Here is a 22645-nt window from a genome sequence, read left to right as displayed (position 1 = left end):
TAATTTGTAGGCTTCTCCAGCTTTTCTCCAAACTTTTTGGGCTCCATCAGATGACTTTAAGTTGAATTTTGATTCGTCACTCCAAAGGATTTTTTTCCAGAAACTTAACGGCATGTTTTTGAACTTCTTAGCAAACTCCAATCTTCTTTTCATGTGTTTCTTACTCAAATATGGTTTATTACGCACAAGTCGTCCTTGAAATCCCTGGTTTCGGATACGATTTCTGATTGTCTGATGGGATAATTTGATTCCATAATTCTCTTCAGCTTGCTCAGCCAGTTTTCGAGCAGAAATGAAGCGATTTTTCTTGACTTGTATAATTAAGTTTCTATCACAACTCTTAGAAGTCTTTTTTTTGCGACCCTGGCCTTCTTTTGTGGCTGCTGTTCCGATCAAATTATACTTCTTCATTATGTCGGATACTGTATTATGAGGAATTCCAGTCTCTTGCTGCACCTGACAATAGGTTTTACCCTGATTGACTAGATTGACAGCTAAATTTCTCTGAGAAACAGTCCAGTGACATTTACCTCCAACCATTTTACTTAAAAAAACATTAAACCTTTTTTTATACAAAACTTTTTTTTTACTACAAAAAAACAGTTTTTTGTTATCAGTTTCATTAATTGTATAAAAATTTGATAAAATATTACAACAAATTTCACATAAAATTAATTAAACTTACATAAATATGGCTTGGTCGGATAATTTTTTTACAAGCTTATTCAGTACTAAGTTTCTTTTAGGTCAAATAATAAACCAACTGAAGCATGAATCAAATATAATGAAGGCTTAATAACATACTATTCCCAATAGAATTAAAATGACAGACAAAATAAGTATCGCTATTCATTGTTTTTAGTATAATTTAGAGCGTAAACATTTTTTATTGGGAAAAACTTTTTTGGTCGGATAATTTTTTGAGACACTGTATATCATTATTTCATCTTAGGTCTACTGAAAAAAATTAGATTCATCAATTGTCTCTCTAATACATGATCAAAATTTGCATTTAAAAATGGTGTCTTTTTAGAAAAATTTAAATTTTGTAACAAAAGCAATTAAAATATTTTGTAAAATATTTATTTGAATAAAACATCAAATAGTGTTATTTATTGACTAGTTTAGGATATTTATAGTCATGGGCCAAGAAAGATGCCCTCCCCTCCCACGGGAGGCCCCACGCCGCCCCCCATCTCCCTAGATTTTTTTTTATTTTTTTTTTTTACATAAAATGAATAAATAATAGTTGATTGTTAAAATACATTTTAAAAACATATTTTTTCAGTTTAAGTTTGACAAACAGTTTATTTGCGTTACTTCAAATCGATAAATACTTACCTCTTATTTCAAAGATCTTTTTACGATTTTAAGTCATAAATTTTAAAACCAAAGATATTAAAACGTTTTTAAAACATTTTGACAATCAATATCTTCATGTAGTTTTAGACTAATATAGTCATTGACATAATAAGATGGGAGTGATTTGTGATTTATTAAAACCCCCACCCCTCCTTCTCAGCCTACAATTCAAGAATTTGAAAAAAATAAAAGACATTTTAAATTCAAAATAGGTAAATAAAATAAAAACAAAATTATTTTAAACATAATTAATTTTTTTTTGTAACCAACAGTTTATATTCTTCAAATCTAAATCAGATATGTTGTATGTACGACCTGATATTGTTCGCGGTGTAGAAATTAGGCATATAACTTCAGAATTGAGCACCCAACACTCATCAGTTCTCATTGGCCAAAAGAAGTTTTTACCTGGTCCATGTGGATGCATGAATCTGACTTTTATATCAAGCTCACTTACATCTTCAGCAATCCCTACCCACCAAAATCCATCATAAAAACATGCAATATAATCCATTTTTTTAATATTAAATGAAATATCTACATAATGTTTGCTTTTTGGAATGATATCAAATATTTCAGTGCATGCATCAGTACTTATTTTTTTATAACTTATAGTGTTTGGAGCAATTGAAATAAAATAATGATACATCCTTGTGCCAGGAACTGTTCTTCCACCTAAATATCTTTTTTCTAATTGTGCTCGTGTTTGATCAATTTCTTCTTTTGAAAATAACTTGAAATAAATTCCATTTATCTTGGCTTTACAAAAGAAGTACGTTAAATTACCATCTAAAATCTGCCCAGTAGTTATTTGTTTTAGACTTTCTTGACATACTACTCTTTTAACAGTCCCACCAATACCATCACAGGGGGATTTACCATGACTGGTAGCAAAAAATACCCATTCAGCATTTACATCAAAGTCTTTACTGTGATGACAAAGATTGATAAAATTTTTAAAATTTTTAAATTGTGCTGCACAACCATCGGAAAAGTATTTCACACTTGATACATCTGGTAGATTTTCTTTGATATATCTAGTTATATCTTCCTGAGTCTTGTAAATAAATCCTGTGTCATGATCAACATCTTCTGAAAGGTAACAAAAAGATTTATGTTTGAGAAGTTTGTTCTCTATAAAATAAAGTACAATTGTATAAAGTGAGCATTGACTTTTGCTCCAGTGATAACTTTGAACCTCATCCTGAACAACATATTGATAGTTTTCAGCAAAATCTCCTAAAATTAAGCATTTGTTTTGATTAAGATTTTCTTTACAGTTTTTTAAGTATCTACTTTGTGTTTTTGCAATATATGAATGAGTGGTAAGGTTGTCAATGCTGTCACATAATAAATCATTAAATTCATCTAGTGGCAATGACTGTGAAAGTAGTGTTGTACGATCAGTACTCTGCCATTGCTTAAACACTGCATCTTCTTCATGCTCATGGTCCATAAACTCCTGCACTAAAAAACTTTTTAACACTTCAATACCAGGGCATTGGTTACATCGATGCAATATACATTTTGCATTTTCAAGAGAGCAAACAATCAATGCCATGAAATCTTTATAACTTTTATTCCACCTAATGGCATCAATGAGAAATTTTGTATTTTGGTGATGTATGCAAACACATACATTGTGGGTACCTGACGCATTAGTTACAACTACATGCAAATTTTCATGTATTAGAGAGACAATTGATGAATCTAATTTTTTTCAGTAGACCTAAGATGAAATAATGATATACAATTAAACTTTTTACTCGGGATTTTGGGCCACAGTCTTCATTTTACCTCCAAAAATCACTAATTTACAAGTCGATAATTTTGAACAAAATTGGATAAATGAGGCATTTCTTGAGATAATCGAGTCTTAAGAGTGCTATTTTTGGATTTCTCAAGTTAAAATCTATTAGAGTACCAAATTTTAGGAAATTTCCCCAAGCCATTATGAAGATACTGTATGTCAAAGTAGGTTTGTAGTCATTTCAGAAAATCACTAAAATGCTGAGTCAGCATTATTTCAAGTGACGATATCTCTGGAACCCATTGGTATTTTTAACTAAAATTTTCGCAGTTATTATTTTTTAGATATGGACTGCAAGTAGTGTAAAAATAAACAAATTCTGAGACATAAGGGTGTCATGGTCTGGATGATTTCATATATTTTTACCCAGCTATAAGATAAATTATTACATGTTTGTTTGTGTTCTACTTGAATCTCTGTTGTAATATTAACTCAGTTACCAAATAGTGACTCCAACTATATAGCATACTTACCTTTAATATCAGTATTTCTTTATATGTAAAGTTTTTCTTAATCTATTTCCAAAATCTCCCATTCAACATTTTAAAGTTCTGCTTACAGAAATAACTTCTTTTAAATATTCCAGGTTATATAAGGTTTAGGATCATTACAATCATCTTGTTATTAGTGACATGAAACCTAGTACTACCTGCCCCATGTCCTGCTATCCTGTCAGGTTTTTTTTTTTAGACAAATCTTAGTAGAAATAAAATCTAACTTAAAAATGCGCTGCTTTAGAGCTCTTGGTTGATTATAGGCTAGAGATGGTGTCTTGAATAGAGTACTTATCTTGGGCAGATGTTAACTGCCTCTTAGGTAAAGACTTTAGATTAATTCTATTAACTAGCCTCACACCGCTTCTTCATCAATTAAGCTGCAGTAGATGTAAATCTGTGTTACATTGTTGATGAATGGATGCTGAAATGACAAAGAAATGGATACCAGATGAATGGATGGATGCCAGATAAATGGATGCTAGACCTTTTTGATTATTCTCATAAATTTTTACTTGCGCCTCTTTGATAGTGGCTATGCAACTCTTCCTGTTATATCCTACTTAGGGTACAACTCAAAAACTCAGTTTAATGGTTCTTCATATTACATTTAAAAATATTTGTGGTTTTCAAAGTTTTCATCAGTTGAATCTTACCTTTTGCCAGACCTGCTTGCTCTTTGTAAGACTGATTTGAACTTAGATGTTTCTTCTTTGGATCTAAGTAATGGGGTCTACTGCCAATTGATTGCTAATGACCCTGTCATTAGCAATCAAGAAAACATCTTGTCAAAAAAATTTCAAGACTTACAAAAGTTTTCTTCAGAACTCTGTTCAATTCTCTATAAACTATTTAAAAAGTGCTTGACTAAATCTTGTTTCCCTGCCTGCTGGAAAATGGCAGTATTAGTTCCAATTTTTAAAAACCCTGGAGAACACTTTGATCACTCCAACTATTGCCTGATCAGTCATCTCTCTATAATTAGCAAGGTCTTTATGTCTTTAATCAACAAATTTCTAACAACCTATCTTAGGTCTAATAACTTACACTTTGACAATCAATATGATTTTCAATCTTCTCACTCTACAACTGACTTGCTAACAGATCTAACTGACAAATTTTATTGTTCATTAGATAGACCCAGCAAGACCAGGGCAATTGCCCTTGACATATAAAAAGCTTTTGATAAAGTTAGGCATGCTAAACTTTTTCATAAGCTTGCTTTATAAAGTGTATCTGGGAAAAATTTTGAGATTATCAAACCATTACTTTCCAACCCCATATTAAAGTCATCCTCTGACACTTTTCTTCATTTCTGGTAAATTCTGTTGTAATCTTACATCTAAAGTGGCTCTGTTTGCTGATTTATTTTTACACTCCTATCCTGATAAAAAGTCTTTTCTTTCAATCGTTTAGAACAGGCAGCTGATCTTAAATCTGTCCTCTTTTCTGTAACAGCTCTAACAAAACTGTAATAACTTAAACTAAACTCAGTTATACACTGCAAAAAACTATTGCAATGTCAACATTCCTATATTAATGCATTGCAAGTCTTTCACTGAATCCTCTTTTTTATGTTGTCTTGGATTATCATTTACTTTTACAACCTTTAACTTTTCACGCATTCATCTCTCTCTCTCTCTCTCTCTCTCTCTCTCTGTCTCTCTCTCTCTCTCTCTCACTCTCTCTCTCTCTCTTTCTCTCTCTCTATATATATATATGTATGTATATATATATATATATATATATATATATATATATATATATATATATATATATATATATATATATATATATATATAATTATATATATATATATATATATATATATATATATATATATATATATATATATATATATATATGTTCACGCCTCCTTCCTTACTGTGACGCGAAAATTTGTCCAGAGATCGTTTTGAACCTGGATATATATATATATATATATATATATATATATATATATATATATATATATATATATATAAAAGTATAATATAGTATAAAAAAGTATAATATATATAAAAAAGTGTATAAAAGACTGTTGCCAAAGTACTTGATGTAAAAATAGACTTGGTAAAAGTGAAACTGCTTAAACCTAATGTTCAAAAAAAAAAATAAAGACTTTAGTGTGACAAAAATCACATCAAAGATTAACAAATACAGATTACATGCTTCATGGATGAAATTGAATGAAAGCTGTGAATAAAAAGAGGTTTCTATTTATTAAATTGGTAATTTATTTGATGAAAATTAAATTTGTATACTTACGATGTTGTATCTTGGAAACTTCTAGATCAAGTCTAACTTATTATTAAATCTGTTAAACTTCAAAACATTTTATCAACTTAAACTTATCTAATGAAATTATATTTATTGCATTATTATCTAATCTGTAACAATCAGCTTAAATCAGTAAAATTATTTAAACTTTGAATAGAATTGGTGACAAATTGCTGCTGAATTTCCTTATCTTATTTTAACATGATTATTTGATTTTGAAATGCACTGTACCAAGTAATAATGTCTACTTTATTGAGAAACTTGTACCTACATTATGTCAACTCTTAAAAATTGATAAAGTCAATTTTTATCAATGGCAAAAATCAAATTTATAATTTCATATATATTGAATTTATAGAATTGGTTTGTGAACAGTTTGATTATTTATAAGGATACCATTTTTATAAAAATTTGAGTAACCTACTTGCAACATTTTAAAACTTAAAGCAAAAACTAACTTGGGTGTTTTTTTTTAATACATGATATAGTACAATTTTGCCTTTGAAATAACTTACTTTGCATTTGTTTTATTTACTTTAAAAAAAAAAAAATTTGTTTATCAAAGCCTTTTTGGTATAAAATTATGGATAAAATTTAAAAGTTTTTTAGTTCAAAAAAATTTGAACAATTCATTTCAGTGACAAAGCTGCATCACTGCAAAAAAAAATTAGAATAATATTAAAAATGTATGCTACAATTTCAAAAAAAAAATTATTCATTTTTGTAAACAAAGTTGTTGTAGACACACTATGAAGTTTAATTTAGAAAAAGTAATTAATATTTCAAAAGAAAATCATAATCTTTATGTTAAATTTACAAAAAAAGTCTGCCTTATTTAACACATATTGCTATTTAAAGATATGTTGATATCTATGATGGTTAATTTTTTTTTTTTTTAATTATTCACCTCCCCAAGGCTAAGAGGGCCACTACAGTTGAGGAGGCTCCTTTTTGTGGTTACAACCCTCTCTCAACTCTATAACTCCGAAACACGAACCTCGACGAACAAGGCCACTGTGCGGAGAAACAAGTTGAGCGCGGTACTATCAGGGGTGTGGTGGGGATTGAACTCGGAACTTCTCGCTTATGAGGCGAGCACTCTAGCACTACACCACTACCGCATTTTGATGTATATATAGAACAATAGATCTAACAAAAGAAAAAGAAGACTTGCAAAATGACAATGAAGATTAAGAAAAAGTTTTAGAGACAAAAAAATGATAATCAAAAGATAAATTTGCTCTATAATAAACAATATTAATATGATTTTTAATTATATATACTTTTTGAGTTATTAAACACTAAAATGGATTCAAATAACCACAGTTCTAAAAAATTATTTAACTCTTTCAAACTATTACCTTTATCTTTAATGATAGAACTGATTCAGATTTAAATTATTTTTATGAAATTAACACATCTAAATCTGAATGCAGTTATTTTTATCCAAATAAAAGTTTAAATGCACTTATTTGTATCCAAATAAGTATTTAAATGCACTTTAATTTTTTTAAAATTGATGAGAATAATAATGATTATTTGAATGCTTAAATTTATGTTTAAATCTATGTTCAAATCTATGTTTAGGTCTATGTTTAAATCTATGTTTAAATCTATGTTTAAATTTATGTTTAAATTTATGTTTAAATTTATGTTTAAATTTATGTTTAAATTTATAAAAATTCATGAAAATGCTTTAAAACCTCCATCTACCTGGTTTTATCTAACTATTTTAGAATGGAACAATAATAAGCTTATTATTGGAAAAAAAGGTGTTAAAAAAAATTTATTTAGAGAAGAAATAAAATTACATGAGTGAATGAGGCAACCTAATACTGGTTAATTAATAATAGTACTGGGTAATAATAATAATTTAAGAGAGATAGAAAAAAATATGTTTCTAAGAAACTATATTATGGAACCTTAAATAAAAACAATAGTACCATTAGCATAGCCAACCTCAATTTTCCTAATTCCATGGGTTGGGAATTGGATTATTGTCATGCAGGATCAGCTCAAAAGACTTTAGATAAATCACCGAATGCGAATCTCCATGTTGCAACACATGTTACACCACCATCTTTGATACCATCTAATAGAAAGCACAATCTCTTTTTTTGTTTTTGTTTTGACAAAGTGGAGTTTTTTTTTTTTATTAAATTTATAGACTACAAGACTACAAGTCTTATACAATTGCTGGTCAATAGAAGAGTTGTTAATTGAGATACTAATTGGAATAACAAACAAATTTTAGATACTAAATAAATGATAGAATAAAAAATATTCAATAAACATGAGTTTTTTATTTTTCCCTTTTTCTTTACACTGAAGTAAAAGTCAATATAGTTGTTTAATCTGTTAATTTTGACATCAAAACTTATGTTGTTAATGATTGTTACAATTACAATTGAGATAATGTTGGTTATAAAAAATAAATAACTTTTTTGGTGCTTGATGTTTTCATTGCATTGGTTTTTGATTGTAATTGCTGAAAAAAGTCTTGAATGTTTGTTCACCATTTTTACTAGATAATTTGAAGTTTAAAAAGTTTTTAATTCTAGTATTACACTTGATGCTATCAATGTTAAAAAAAAAAAAAAACCAAATTAATTAAATAAATTTATTGGTTTATTAATTATCATGAATTATTTTATTGCATAGTTATAGCACTCTAGATAAAATTAGGTTGTAAGCTATAAGTTGTTGATTGATTAGAAGTTTATCTTAGTGTTGATTATTAATTTTGAGTAGTTAAAATAAAATCATATAGAATGCATTGCTTAGGTTTTGTATTTCTTATGTTGTATATTATTTCTTTTCTTGTGTTGTATATTATTAGGTTTGAGCTGTAATCAAAGTTAGATAACGTGAATGCTTAGAACAATTGTAAACAAACATAGAAGGCTAGACCTTAAAAGATAGAAGCTAGAAAATAGAAGAAGCTAGAACATAGAAAGCTAGGCCAAAAGTAACCCAAAATATTAAACGCAAATAACCATCGCACATCACCTAACTGTTTTATTATATCTTTTACAAATATTTGTGGTCTGCAAAGCAACCTTCCAACAGCTGAATCTTACCGCTTGCAAAATTCATCAGACTTGCTTGCTCTTAGTGAGATTAATTCTGCTATTCCTTCTTCAGATCTCAGAGTTGATGGGTACTATCCTTTAATAGGCAAAGATTCCAATTGTCACATGCTTGGCTTGGGTATATACATAAGCATTAATTCACCTATTTGTCATAAAATCAGATTCAAATTCTTTGACCATTCTTTTATGTGCTTCTGGTTAGCACCTCTTCCCTCTATCACATTTCTCTTTGTTGTTTATTGTTCTCCATCTTCTCAAGACTGAACTCTTTTTGGTGTAATTTCTGATCAAATTGACCATGCCCTCTCCCTTTACCCCTCTGCAAATATTATTGTTATTATTAATGCTCATCATACTGAATGGCTTGGCTCTAATGCTACTGACATTGTAAAATAAAGTCATATCTTAATACAACTTTATATGTGTTGTGGTCCACACAATATTCCTGTCATAGCCTTACAAAGTTGTTCTCCTCTTCAATTATCTTTAAACTATTTAATAAGTGCTTGACTGAGTCTTGTTTTCCTGCCTGCTGGAAAATGGCATCTGTTGTTCCAATTTTTAAATACTCAGGTGAACCCCTCCATTTATTGTCCAATCAGCCCTCTTTCTGTTATTAGCAAGGTCTTTGGGTCTTTGATCAATAAATTTCTCACATCCCATCTTGAGTAAAATAACTTACTGTAAGATAATCAAAACAGTTTTCAATCCTTTTGCTCCACAGCTGACTTGCTAAATGCTGTGACTGAAAATTTTTATTGTGCATTAGATAGAGGCGGAGAGGGTTGCACTTAAAGCTTTCAACAAAGTTTGGCATGCTGGTCTTCTTCATAAGCTTGGTGTACCTGGGAAAGTTTTTGAGATTATCAAATCTTTTCTTTCCAACCGCTTTATTAAAGTCATCCTTAAAGGCTAACACTCTTCTTAATTTCCAGTAACCCAGTAATATGGGGTACCTCAAGGTTCTACCCTTGGTCCTGTTTTGTTTCTAATCAACATTAATGATTTCATTATTTAGTCTCTTTCCCATTGTCATAAAGTCATATCTCTTTCTTTTTTCTACAAATACAATCATAGTCACTACTCAAAGGAGCTATTATCTCTAGTTCCATCAACTAAAATTCTTTCTTGCTTGACTTGTCATTCAGCAAAACCTTATTTATTTACTGTATTTGTCTCTGCATGCTCTACAAACTTTTATTTGTCCAGTTTTTTTTCTTGTACTTAAACCCTTTGGAACTCACTCCCATCTTCATCGTTTTCTTGCTCAATAGCTCTATTCTTTTTTCCTAAAAACTCCCAAAGTTTGTTGTTAATAATGACACCTAGCAATGTAAGTTTGTTAACTATTTCAATTAAAAAATTGTCTGTTGGCAGTTTTATTTGTATGCTTGCTTGTTATTATTATTGCTTTAGTGTTATCTATTTTCTTAGCATAGCACCTTTTAGTAAACTTTGTATTTTTTTTTTATCAAGCTGTGATTAAGTCTTCTTTATTATTTAATATTTGTATTACTTGACATAAGAGTTGTTTCCTCTGCAAATAATGTCGATTCATATAGTGTTAAATATTCAAAAAGATCATTGATAGAAATAAGAAATTTAATGATTTTCAAACAAACATAAATTTTTTTAATCAATACTGCAAATACAAACCATAATGATGTACTTGTAAATCATTGTTGTAACAAGGAAATGAAAACAACGAAGGTAAAAAGCAACAACTAATTATTTACCTAATATTAAAAACTTAATTTACCTATCTAATAGCATATCTTTTATCTGGAATATAAATTTATTTAATTCTGCTAAAGCTCACAATAATTTAAAGTCCTATTATCTAGAAACAGTATTTTTACAAATATTTCCCTATTGCTTTAGGGTGACAATATACATACAAAAAGTCTTGGAAAACTATAAGATAACCTATATGGAACCTCACAAAAATTTTTCATGGAATGCCCCAAATGATTATCATTACTAAATCATGCAATAGCGGTATAGTGGTAGAGTGCTCACTTTATAAGTAAGAAGTTTAAAGTTTAATCCCTGCCACGTCTCTAATAGTACCACAGTCAATTTGTTAATCTGAGCAATGGCCATGTTGGTAAAGGTTCGTATTTTGGAGCCAAAAAGATGAGAAAAGATGAAAAAAAAGAGGGTTGTAACCACAATAATTATTAAAAAAAAACCTCCTCAACTGTAGTGGTCCTTTTGACTATAGCAGTGGGCCAAACAGCTGTTTTCACGGACATTGGTTCATAACTTTTGAACAGAAAGTGCTATGGGGTTGATTAAAGACTTTTTGGAAAGGTTTTTATGTGTAAATTTTGGAAAAACTAAAAAATAATTTTGCTGCAGGATATTTAGGTCATAATTTAAAAGAACAAAATATTGAAAATTTCATAAAATTTGCTTTTTTATAGGTTATAGCAAAAATACGTATATATGTTTATAAATATGTATGTATATTTTGTAATACAAAGATAACATAGGTACATCAATGGCCAAAATAATAGAAATTATCAAAAGAAGTACTAAAATACATAATTTATTCATATGTTAACATTTTAAAATGTGACATCTTCAGATAAAATATTTTTAGAGACATTTTGTTTATGAGAATATTTATCAGAATGTCCTCATTCATACCAAAATTTGCAAAATGATTTTGACTTGTATCTCTTGTCAAAAAAATTTTGATTAGGCGATATCCACATTCAGTTAATGGTGTATGGTAAATTGACAACTTAGCAGTTTTTTGAAAGTGAAAAATTTCCTTGAAAGTCTAGTATGTTAGTCCAGTATCAATCCTAATATTTTGTTACTACTTTTTAACCCTGAATTATAAAGATTTCCTAGAGCACTTTCTTCATTGATCAAAATTAGCGCTCAAGAATGACCTATCAGTTTGTGACGATGGTGTTATACTGATCCAGGTAAATTTATTTTTGTAACAGGTGAAAACTCGTTAAATAAGAATAAATAAAAATCTGTACAATAGAAATAGACAAATATAGTTATATTGATCCACATAAATTTTTCTTTTTGAGGAAAATACTCAAAGAATTACTGAAAGCACCGATTAGAACTTTTGAAATGTTGCATGATTTTAAGCAGGTAATTGTGCAATAATTAAATCCCTGTTTGATTTTTTGTGCAATAGTTCTCTAGCTATGTAACCTGTTGTTGTTGTTCCTCTTTTTCCAATTTCATTAATGTAGACCCATTTTATACCTATTATCATTAAGGTAGACCCATTTTATATCTTTTTTTGTGCAAATATCAATTTATCAGAGCCAATTGCCTTAGCAATTACTAGTATACAACCTATTATGTTTGCAGAAATAGTTTTTGATTGTTTATTCTCCTCAGCAATGAAAATTTCAAATAATTCAAATTCAGTGAGCTTCATTGTTATTAAACTAAAAATATAAATATTTTTGTTGATTCATTATCTAATAACTATATAAACAAAATGATTTAAACTTAAAATAATATAATTCAAAATATAAACGAGTTCACGTGAAAAGTAAAAATATTATTACTATATACAGCACAAAGCCTTCGGTTTTGATTTTAACTTTTGCAATTTGTTCATTTTAAAACAAATTTCAATGCTGCAGTATTTTTTTTAATTAATGGCGGTACTAACTAGATTAAATTTAGTAAAAAAAAAAGTTCAATAGAAAAGAGGGCTGGAGAGTGGAGATGTTAGTCAGAAATTGGACTTAATCCTTTTTTTAATTTCTAGACATACACTTTTACTGAAAGGGGTAGGGTCATTCTTTTACATTTTTTTTAAAAAGTGCTAAGTTGGCGCAATTTAGTTAAAAAGCATCTTATTCCTCTTTGTTATAGGAGTTTTAAAATATATGGGTTTATTTGTGCCAACTTAGCACTTTTTGAGAGAAATTATTTTTTCTGATAAAAAATTAGTTAAAAAACACTAAAATTTTGCTAAATTTTAGTTGTTTCATTAGGTATAACATGTGAAAAAAAATTTTGTGCTATAATCTATGATGTTAACATTCACATTTCCATAAACTGCAGTCTAAGATTGTTTCTACATACAATTATCACATTAGCACTGCTTATATAGTGACATTTTTTCTTATATAATGCCAAAAATGACTTTTATGTATCATTTATACCTATTACATATTTTTTGCAACAAATTTACATTATTCAAATTTGTATACTTCCTAAACACATTATGCTTTTAAATGAATTTTTTTTTTTTATGAACTGGAAATTTATTTGGCTTTCAATAACAACTAACTTAAATTTATTTTGGTAACATTGATTTTTAAGCAATGTCCACTGTTTGGCCGACTGTGTATAGGGAGGGGAATAACACAAAAAATTGAAAATTGAAAAAATTTAAAACTAGTTGGAAATAAATAAATAAATATATTTTTAAGCTTACCCCTTCTAAAGGCATATGCAAAGAAACTAACTCTGCCTCTTTACACAATCTGTTGAATGGTGCATGTATTTCAGTGAAAACTAATTCACCTATCACCTTTTCTGAAATTTCTAAACCATCACTTTTCATTTGATTAACAAATGATTTTCGCTGCAAGTTATTCTCTATATTATCATCCAACACATTATGCACGAGTATAAAGTCGCATATTTTTCTATGCTTATTCTTTTTTTTGTGAGCCTTAACTTTACTGTATATGTTGTCGCTATTTATTTTATTTAAAGTATTTTTATTTTCCTTTGAATTTAAAAACAGAAATTCAAATTCAGCTGTTTCTCGATTTGGTGATACAAGCTCAGAGCCTATTGGTGTTTCATCGTTATCGTTAGAGGACTCACATTTTTGATAAACAGAATTTGTAATGCCAATATTGAATAAATCTTTTGAATTTTTCATCACATTATTATTTTGATTATCTGCTTTGTTGTTAATTGGTTTCAACTCTTTGTAAAAATCTTTAATGACACTACTTTTTTCAACAAAACTTTTATCTGTCATTGGTAAAATGTTTTCATGCAAAAGATTAGATTCAGGGCTGTGTGCTAAATCTTTTGTTAAAGCTTTGGATTTTTTATAAAAGTCAACTGTATTTTTCAATGGAGGTAACTGGGTTTTTTTTACACAACCAATATCATTGATTTCCATTTTTGAAGAAGATTTCTAAATATATATATATATATATATATATATATATATATATATATATATATATATATATATATATATATTATATATATACATTTATATATATATATATATATATATATATATATATATATATATATATATATATATATATATATATACATATATATATATACATATATATATATACATATATATATATAAATTTATTATTGCTCTGTTCTTTTAGAACATTGAGCACTCTGTTTGTAGAATACACCAACATAATTTATATATATATATATATATATATATATATATATATATATATATATATATATATATACATATATATTTATATATATATATACATATATATATATATATATATATATATATATATATATATATATATATATATATATATATATATATATTTACTATTAATCGCAATAATTGCAGCATACACAAAATTCAATAATGAAACCAAAAGTAGTGTTCTATAATATTAGGTTTGTCAAAACTTAAAACAAATAAAGTGCTTTTTACAGCATTGAAAAGTTAGTAGCAATTAACATACCTTGTAAATCTTAACTTAAACATCAATGTAATTAAATTAGATATAACTTAATATCATAAACTGAACTTTAAATAATAGCTTTAACATATAAATAAAACATTAATAGATTAATATTATTAAACAAAACCTTAAAGTTTTATTAAGTTTATAAAAAAAAATTATGATTATAATTATGTCAGAATAATAACTGGTCCCTTCCAAGCATTAACATCAATCTCCTTTAAGAGACAGAGAAAAAAAAAAATTTTAGTAATGCAGGTTGAGTGAAATAAATCAACTGCATTTATCTATTCTTCCAAATTTACATTTACTTACTCATTTGCACCAAGTTAGTTGCTAAAACATACAAGGTCATTTACATTTTCAGATAATAAACTCTATTCAATACGACCACCAAGAGAAATCCACCATTGGCAGATTACAGATACTGCAAGTACAGCCATTTTTTAGATTATGAAGAAATTCATTTCTTCCTGTACAATATGACCAGCAAGAGAAAACAACATTTTGCAGGATACAAATGTTGCAGTTGTCATCAAGTACTTCTATGCATGAGTAGAACCTGCTGTGTAAGCCTGCATGTTTGGACCACCACTGTAATGAACATGCTTCTGTAATGATGGTGGGCTCTGCTCTGTAATGATGCACATTGTTCTTAATTGAGTATTCCTCATATTTGGAATCAGACTCTGATGAAGCAGCCAATAGAGCAAACTTTCTCTTTGATGGCTTTGATGTTGTTGCTTCCACAGGTTCTTCCACAACAAACCCCTACAAAACAACAGCCCTCAGAATTATGGTCAGCATTCAGCAACGTTGACCTAACTGCCAACCTAAAAGTGTTTGAGGTCAGCAAAAAATTGTTTTATGGTAACAACCTCGAATAATTTGAGTTTGGCAATATATATTGTTGCCTACACTTTCCAAACTACTTAACAAGTGCTTATCAGAGTATTGTTTTTCAGCCTGCTGGAAAGTGGCAGCTGTTACCCCTATTTTCAAAAATTCTGGAAAGCGATCTGATTCATCTAACTACTGTCCCATTAGTCTTCTTACTATCATAAGCAAGATTTTTGAATCTTTAATTAAAAAACGCATAATCTCTCATCTTGAATCTAATAACTTACTTTCTAATCATTAATATGGATTTCAATCTTCTTGTTCTGATTTGTTAACAATATTTACTGATAGATTTTATAGTTTTTTGTGCATAAGATAAATGTGGAGAGGCTAAGACTATTGCTCTTGACATTTCTAAAGCTTTCGATAAATTTTGGCATGCTGGTCTTCTCCATAAGCTCTCTTCTTATGGTATATCAGGTAAGATCTTAAAGATTATTGAATCTTTCCTTACCAATCGTAGTATAAAGTTGTTCTCGATGAACAGCACTCTTTTTTATATCCTGTAACTTCAGAGGTTTCTCAAGGCTCTTTCCCTGGTCCTGTACTCTTTTTAAATTACATTATAATCTCCCAGAAATTCTGACATCTAAGGTGGCATTGTTTGCTGATGATAACACCATTTATTCTTATCTTGATAAGAAGCCAACACTCTCTGATGGTTATGAAAGGCCATTTAAGATTGAAAAGGATATCACTTCTGCTACAGCATGGGGCTCTCAGTGGCTGGTGAACTTTATCTCAGATAAAACTCAATTTTTTTTGGCTAATTGTTATCACAATAATCTAGATCTTCTTATATTTATGAACGGTAATGTACTCAATGAGTCATCTACCCTTCATCTTCTAGAATTAACGTCTACTTCCGATCTTTCTTGGAAACCAGATATCAAATTGATTGCAAAATTAGCATCTGCTTAAGTTGCATCTCTTTATCAGGCTTGCCACTTTATTACTCAGGATTCTATTCTTAATCTCTATAAATCTCAAATCCGTCCTTGTATAGAATACTGTTGCCATATCTGGGGCGGATCTTCCAATAATGCCCTTTCTCTTTTAGACAAGGTGCAAAAATGCATTGTAAACATAGTTGGACCTGCTCTTGCAATCTCCAACCATTATCACATGGCCGTAATATTGCTTCTCTTTCCCTTTTCTATAAATACTGTAATGGGTACTTCTCTAAAGAGCTAGCATCTCTTGTGCAATCCACTAAAAATTATTGTGTTACTCGCCATTCAATTTAGTCTCATCCTTTTACTGTGACTGTTCCTAAGTGCTCCAAAAATTCTTACTTATCTAATTTTTTTTCCTCGAACATCAGACCTTTGAAATTTGTTTCATTCATCTTGTTTTCATAATTCATCTAATTTGCAACCTTTTCTGTTATTCATTATCTTGCTCTGTAAATTTCATCTTTTCTCTTCCAGTAACATCCAATTCTAATAGTGGTTGCTTGCAGCCTTTTTGGAAGTGAAGATGTTAAATATATATATATATATATATATATATATATATATATATAATATATATATATATATATATATATATATATATATATATATATATATATACATATATATCTATATCTATATCTATATCTATATATATATATATATATATGTATATGTATATATATATATATATATATATATATATATATATATATATATATATATATATATATATATATATATAGTATATATATATATATATATATATATATATATATATATATATATATATATATATATATATATACATATATATCTATATCTATATATATATATATATATATATATATGTATATGTATATATATATATATATATATATATATATATATATATATATATATATATATATATATATATATATATATATATATATGTATATATATATATATATATATATATATTTTTTGTTATTTCACCTCCCCAAGGCCCAGAAGGCCACTACAGATGAGGAGGCTACTTAATTGTGGTTATAACCCTCTCTCTTAACTCTATAACTCCGAAACACGAACCTTGACGAACAAGGCCGCTGCGCGGAGAAACAAGTTGAGCGCGGTACTACCAGGGACATGGTGGGGATTGATATATATATATATATATATATATATATATATATATATATATATATATATATATATATATATATATATTAAGTACCTGCAGGGTACTTAATATATATATAGACATATTAAGTACCTGCAGGGCCCCAGTAGTATTTCCAACTTCTGCATTATGTCCATTTCAGCAGATGTTAGCATAGCAACCTTGTGTTGATTAAAATTTTATATGGTTGGAATATCTTGTATATAGAGACTCCTTTTTATTTATTTATTTGATTTAGACAACAAGTAAAGTAAAAGGTCCATAGTTAAGAAAAAAAAATTAATTAAAAGTTCTGTTTAATCTATACACAGCTGCATTGCTGCTGGCACAGGTAACTAACTGATTTAAAAGGCTAAGTCTGTAGTTAGGTAATAAAGTATCTAGGTTAGACAAGCCTAGTACCATTAACATATTTGTAGTGCTTGAGTACTTGTCATATTCAAAAAAACATTTTAGTACAATTCTTGTAACAAGAATCTAGCTTTAACATAGTATTTGGACTAAAATTAGTCCATAGACTAATTTTAGTCCAAATGTATGTTAAAGCTGCACTTTTACCTTAATCGAGCAATTCTTGAATTGTCTGATTAATATGTTTGTATACCTATAAAGACATTTAACCCCTCTATTTATATCAGCATTATTAAACAAACCATTTTCTGTTATATGAAGCAGAAACTTGAATTTGTCAACGAAAACTAATTCACATCCAGCTAAGGTAAACAGTGGAAAATTGCTTGACACAATCTTATATCTCTGTTTTGGGTTAAATACCATACATGGCAATTTTTTTGTATGAAATGACATGTTAATGGCAGTGACTTCAACAATTAATGCAATTAATAATTCTTGCAATGCAAACCAAGAGGGAGCAATTAGTACGATATTGTCGGCATATGCCAAAAAATTCAAAAAAGTTTAACTTATGTTACATCCAATATGCATATTTGAAATATTGAAAATCAGTTTTCTTATACAAAATATGAACAAGAACGGTTAAAGAATTTCACCTTGTTGTACACCATTGCTTATATTAAAGCTATCAAAGTTTACTTTCTGCCATCTGACAAACATAGTTTGATTGTTGTACCAAGATGCAAGTAGACAAACAACATTCTTGGCAATACTCTGATCAATTAATTTAGGAAACAGTTTCCAATAATTAACGCTATCAAAAGCTTTGTTGAAATTTATAAAGCATGTGAATACATGACTTCCTCTAAAAATATAGTATTCAACCGTCTTTTTTAAATAATATGCACAAGACATAGTGGAATGATTTTTCAACAATTTTTCTTTCTAATAAAATACCTTCAAGTATTTTAGAACAAACGGGAGAAATTGCAATTGCTCTCCAATTATTTACGTCTGTCTCCAATTTTAGATTTTACTAGAGGTATTATTGTGGCTTCACAAAATTTTGGTGACAAATGTCCACACAACAAGCATAAATAAAAAAATAAAAACTTAGAGAGACAGTCTATGTCCTCCATATATAAATAATTTCATAAACAAGTCATCTGGTCCAGCAACTTTTCTCTCTATTTGTTTATACAAAGCATTAGTAACATCTATAATGATAACTCTAACAGGTATGTCTAGCAAAGAAAAATGCACTTTCTGTTCAAACTGTATTATATGCTGGTTATTATTAAGCAAATTATATAAGTGTTTTATATATTAAAATTAAATATATTAATTATATAGTGCTTGAAAATGTTTCATCCACATAGTGGCAATGTCCTTGTCACCAGTAACTCTGCCCATAACAGCAACATGATTGGTTGCCTTTACATTACTAATTTCATACACACTGTTCCAAAACTTTAAAGGATCGCCATTATTGATATTCTCTGCACATCTGTCAGCTTTAATTTGCTCAGTATGATTTTTACAGTGCCTAAAAGCAAGTTTAAATACTGCCCAAGTTTTTTTCATTCTTCCAAAGATAATTCCATGTTTAGGTTTTCCATTAATTACCAATTGTTTGTTTTTTGTCCAAATTCAATTTGTTTTTGATTTAATTCTGCAGCACTCGTTGGACTGTGTTTAAAATGGCCACCACCTTTCTGCATTTGGAAAAATATACTGTTGTGTAGAGATACTGTGACAAAATGCTGCAGACTGTGAGCAACAGAGAAGACATGTTCAAAAGACGGATGTCTCACAGTAACAATCATATACCTTACACTATCTGTGTTGAGTGTGCTGACTTAATTTGAATTATTAAGATTTTGGTACTAATTTCTTTTTTTAACACTTTTAATTAGTTAAAATATTGCTTTATATATTGATTTAAACACGTGGAATTTGTTTAAAGTATAGCAATAACATAGGTTCACACAAAAATTTTAAAATGATTGGATTACTTTTTAATTTGATTATTATTATAAATTATAATTTGATTATTACATCATTTTAAAACAATATAAAATAAACTAACAAAAATGTAAACAAAAATTATAAAATAATTTTTTTAATATAATTTTTTTAATATAATATAATAATAATAATAATAATAATAACAATAATAACAATAATAATAATAATAATAATAATAATAATAATAATAATAATAATAATAATAATAATAACAACAACAATAATAATAATAATAATATTATTGTTACAAAATTATTATATTAAAAAATTATTTTTTACTTTTTAAAAGATAAAATAAAAATTTAATATAATAATAATAAGCAATATCAAACAGAAAATATATAATGAGAAACATATTTTTTACTTTTTTGCTGTCTGTAAAAAAAGATTTTTACAAACAGCTTGACAAAAAGAAGAAAATTAAGTAAAAAAAAAAAGAGCAGCTGAAAATCATAAAGAACTTATTGTAAAGACAAAATTGCAGAAAGTAAAATAGGGCTATTCCACGTTGTCACGGCATGACATAGACTTTTTTTATGAAAAACATCAGATTTTAGCGCATTTAAAATCAAAAATTTAAAAATTAAAGATACTAAAAAATTTTTATATATATTACAGTTTCTAAAAACAAAATTATTTAGTTTTAATATTTTATAGACTTTTAGGTATATGCATTAAAAGGTTGCGTCACAACGTGACAAAAATTATCTAGGATTTTCTATCATTAGAAGAAATGACATTAGTTCTTCTCATGTGCGTACTTTGAAATATTTTTTTGTTTTGCCTTGGATACTTAAAAGGTGTTATAATAGTTTCATAACATTTTTAAAATGTTTTATAAATTTAAATGGAGACACCACATAAATATATCAATGGAGTTTAAGTCACACCGTGACGCCATGGTGTGACCAGTACAGTATCTTTGAATATTAAGACAATAACATCATCAAAAAGACAGTTGAAACAAAAGAAACCAATTTGTTCAGATTTTTGTAAGATTGGTATAACAATAAAGTATAACAAAACAGTTTATTTATAATAATTTCAAAAAAAGTCTAATAAAATTCAACTACATTTTTTTATTAAACTTTATCTAATTAACTAAGTATGATGTACTTGAATAAGGTTTCATTTCCATTTTATCATTAAACTGTTTTAAGCAATGGGTACTAAATATTCCAGGCGCTTTACAAGCATTATTAATAATTTTTCCAACTTCTGTGCCATCAAAAGCAGTTTTAATTTTTTCAGCAGCAACCATGAAAACGTTTACTTGACTTTCATCTCTGACGGCTTTATAAAATGCTGTTGTGTCATTAATCAGAGCTTCTCTTCAAACAATTTTTTGAGTTGCTAATCATTTTATGGTTGCTCCTATACCATTGCATGGTCCTTTACCATGTGAGGTTGCAAAGTAATTCCAGCAAATTTTAATTTTGTGCTTGCTTTCAAGCCATGGAATTGAAGCTACTATGTAACAATTTTTAAATTGACTGCTAGGACCATCAGACCAAACTTGCAAGTATTTTACATCCTTTCTAATAAGGTTAGTTATTAACAAGTCAATAAAATAAATAACTGAACTTCTTGAATGGTTCAAATCATCAGAAATAATTACGGCAGATTTACAAGAGTCACCATGCCAGCTAACAGCAGTAAATAATGTTTCTAATTTTTTGTTCCAATGTGCTGACTGAACTTCATCCTGCCAGAAAGTTGAGAAGTTTTCTACAAAGTCAACTTGTAACAAAACTGAATCAAGATTGCTTTTTAAAACTTTTTTTTGGTTTTCATAACTCATTGATTGCTTTCCTTTTATAAAATAATGCAAAAGAAATTTGGGGAGCATTTTGCAAACAATGTTATACAAAATTATGGTTTTGTCTTTTTTTATTGCTTTTTCGAGGTACTTAGTTCCATTAAGTTGCGTAACTTTCTCCCAAAGGTACCAGGTAATTTCTGTATTGTGGTTTTTTTCATCTAATTGGTATGTTTTGAGTAATAACTTTCTGTCCTTACAAGCTTCACAAAGATTATTCCAACAATTATCATTTTTCTCATGACACATTAAAGTATTTGGTAAAACATGCGAATAAAGGGGAATTTTTAAATCGATGAAATGTAATGCTTTGAGTGACAAGATAATGTTTTCATGTTTTTGACATGAACAAACATTTCTAGGCATTAAGCTTGATAAAAGTATATGACCTGGTCTCAAACTAGCAAACCTAGATTTACTGATTGAAAAATCAGTGTGTTCGTTTTTAAATATTTGATATGCTTCACTTATATTCATTGTTAAATACCTTTTTTGCATTTTCTTTTTTTCTTTATTACTTCTTAAAACAATCGTATCTCTTACTCCAGGTGCCTGACAGGATATACCATCTTGTTCAAAAAAACTAATGACGCATAGCTTCGTTTCATCATTAAGAGCACTTAGTCCATGTGTTGGTTGCATATCTGGTAAATCTTTGTTAAACTGAATTGCAAGTTGTTTAACAACAGTTGCTTTTT

At 28.1% G+C, this 22645-nt stretch overlaps 1 protein-coding gene across 4 annotated transcripts in view; it reads right to left on the bottom strand.

Moving 5' to 3' along the window:
• Positions 1-22645, bottom strand: part of LOC100197120 (anoctamin-4) — an 82766-nt gene that overhangs the window by 53103 nt on the left and 7018 nt on the right. For all 4 annotated transcript variants that reach the window (XM_065811757.1, XM_065811756.1, XM_065811754.1 and 1 more), the window contains exon 2: positions 13468-14187. In XM_065811757.1, the coding sequence (XP_065667829.1) occupies positions 13468-14172 (705 nt within the window). In that variant the 5' untranslated portion in view covers positions 14173-14187. The remainder of the gene's footprint in view (positions 1-13467; positions 14188-22645) is intronic.

Source organism: Hydra vulgaris, chromosome 12 (genome assembly GCF_038396675.1).
Source record: "Hydra vulgaris chromosome 12, alternate assembly HydraT2T_AEP".
Classification (NCBI taxonomy): Eukaryota; Metazoa; Cnidaria; class Hydrozoa; order Anthoathecata; family Hydridae; genus Hydra; species Hydra vulgaris.
The sequence above is the reverse complement of the archived record's forward strand: the minus strand, read 5'-3'. Positions and strand labels throughout refer to the sequence as shown.